At 49.3% G+C, this 2,088-nt stretch overlaps 1 protein-coding gene across 1 annotated transcript in view; it reads left to right on the top strand.

The window, feature by feature from the left end:
- LOC107120135 (probable asparagine--tRNA ligase, mitochondrial) overlaps window positions 1-331 on the top strand; it is a gene marked incomplete at its 3' end in the record, with an annotated part of 8,436 nt that extends 8,105 nt beyond the window's left edge. The window contains exon 4 of the mRNA XM_015422782.1: window positions 211-331. Within this exon, the coding sequence (XP_015278268.1) occupies window positions 211-331 (121 nt within the window). The remainder of the gene's footprint in view (window positions 1-210) is intronic.
- Between the last annotated feature and the right edge of the window lie 1,757 nt (window positions 332-2,088).

Consider the following 2,088-nt stretch of genomic DNA (forward strand, 5'->3'; position numbering starts at 1 on the left):
GTGTAAATCCAATCTCTTCTTCTTCTTCTTTTACCTCACAGGGTGTCTGTTTTGGGGAGGGGAAGGGAAAGGAGTTTGTAAGCCGCTCTGAGACTCCCTTGGGTAGTGAAGGGCGGGGTATAAATCCAATCTCTTCTTCTTCTTCTTCTTCATCTGCCTAGAGAAGCACATTATACAAGTGTGGCGATTTTCTTTCTTCCCTTAATGAAGGGAGCTGTCGTTCGGAAGTTCTGTAGAAGTGCAAGGGAAGCTGATCAGAAGCCCTCACAAAAGGCAAAACGTGGAACTGGCCGCGGAAAGCATTCGTCTGGTGGGAACTTGCGATGTGCTGGTAAGTGCCGACTTTTGCTCTGCAGGGAATGTAATACCACGAAACCGGTTCGGTTCAGACCATGGTTTGTGCATTACAAGAACGAGCTTGCCAAAGCACTTGAGCTCTCCCACACTGTCTCTCTGCTCTTACATGCATTTTGGATTACGAGGACTTCCTGGTCCCCCCCCCCCCCAACCCCCCAAACCACTGTATATTGTGGTGTGCAAATTTTCCATTAAAAAGACCTGGCCTTTTGTTTATGGTTTAGCTGGCAACCTGCAGGGGGTTGGCAGTGGGACACGGTGGTGGCTGCAACATCCGTTGTCTCCCTACACCACTTCTGGGATACAGAATGGCTCTAGGAATCACCAGAAACTCTATGGTATGAACCGTAGAGTTTCCAACGATTCCTAGAGCTTACCCCGTGTCACTTATGGATTTCTCTGGAAGTGGTGTAGAGATGCAGCCCATGTGGCCTTTTTAAAAAAGAATTATTTTTGTTCTGCCCCCGCTTGGAAGGGTTGCAGACATCTAGGATTAGCCCTAGCATTGTTTCTGTAGATACTGATGGGTAAATTCTCTTTATCTGTGGTTATTTTTCCACAAAAACATTACAGTTAAAAGGCAATATATAAATGAGTTAGAGTCCGATCAGCCGGCTCTTTAGATCCGCGCAAGGCACGATTGCCTCACGGATCTAAAGGTGTAATGTCCAGACACAAACATTTGGTAAATGTCCCTCTTCCGTGAGCATCCCATTTTGCCGTGCTTCGGTGCCGTATTTAAAAGATAGCACTTTAAATCTGGGGTTTTCGGTTACCTGCGGGACAACAGCGGAGTTTCACCCGTCTGATCGTTCCACCAGCGTGCAATCCTCCCGTTGGGGTGGTCTGATGTCAGACCATCCTGAGCGAGCGCCATTTTAAAAAATCTCTACACATGCGCGGATCAACAAGGATGTGCTGTCACGTCTATGCGCATGCGCAAAAAGTTTTTTAAAAAACACACCGCGCGCCTCCTTCAACAAAGACGCACTGTGACACCCACGCGCATGCGCAAAAAGGTGTTTTTTTAAAAACAAACAAACCACCGTGCATGCCTCCTTCCGTGGATGGCATCTAGACAATCCACAACGGAGGCAGCGCGCGGTAAGGCGATTCACCAGGGGGATGTGTGGTCATGCTACCATGGATTTAAAAGATTGGGATAAAATTCAAGCTGGCATAATGACGGGATTAGCTGCCCATCTGAACGTCCTCTTAGATACAGTGCTCCAGCTGAAGTGTGAAGCTATCCCACTTGTGAACTTACGTTTCAATGTACCCAAGGAAGCGTAAGCGTGCGTGGACACGAAAGCTTGAATAAACTTTTGTTGGTCTTAAAGGTGCCCCTGGACTCAAAATGTGTTCTACTCAGGGGTCGTTTTGCAGAAAAAGAGCTAGGGGAACTCATTAGCATAACTCATTAGCATATGCCACACCCCCTGACATCACCGGAAGTGTGTCATAAGGCCACACACCCCACCCCCAACGGCCCCGGCTGCCCATGAGGAGCCCAGCGGTGGACCTGCAAGGCCAGAAAAAAAAGGCCGGAAGCAGGGGGCGGGGCTTCGTCATGTGCCCCGCCCCCCGTACCTCACCCAGGGGAACTGCGATCCCCCGCGCTCCCCCCCGAAATGACCTCTGGTTCTACTGCTTCAGTCCTACATGGCTGCCCACTTGGATCTACCCACTTGTTGTCAGACAGACTTTAAACTGTCCGGTCTCTGTTCCATT

Source organism: Gekko japonicus, unplaced genomic scaffold (assembly GCF_001447785.1).
Source record: "Gekko japonicus isolate JY-2015 unplaced genomic scaffold, Gekko_japonicus_V1.1 scaffold3519, whole genome shotgun sequence".
In the NCBI taxonomy this organism is placed as follows: domain Eukaryota; kingdom Metazoa; phylum Chordata; class Lepidosauria; order Squamata; family Gekkonidae; genus Gekko; species Gekko japonicus.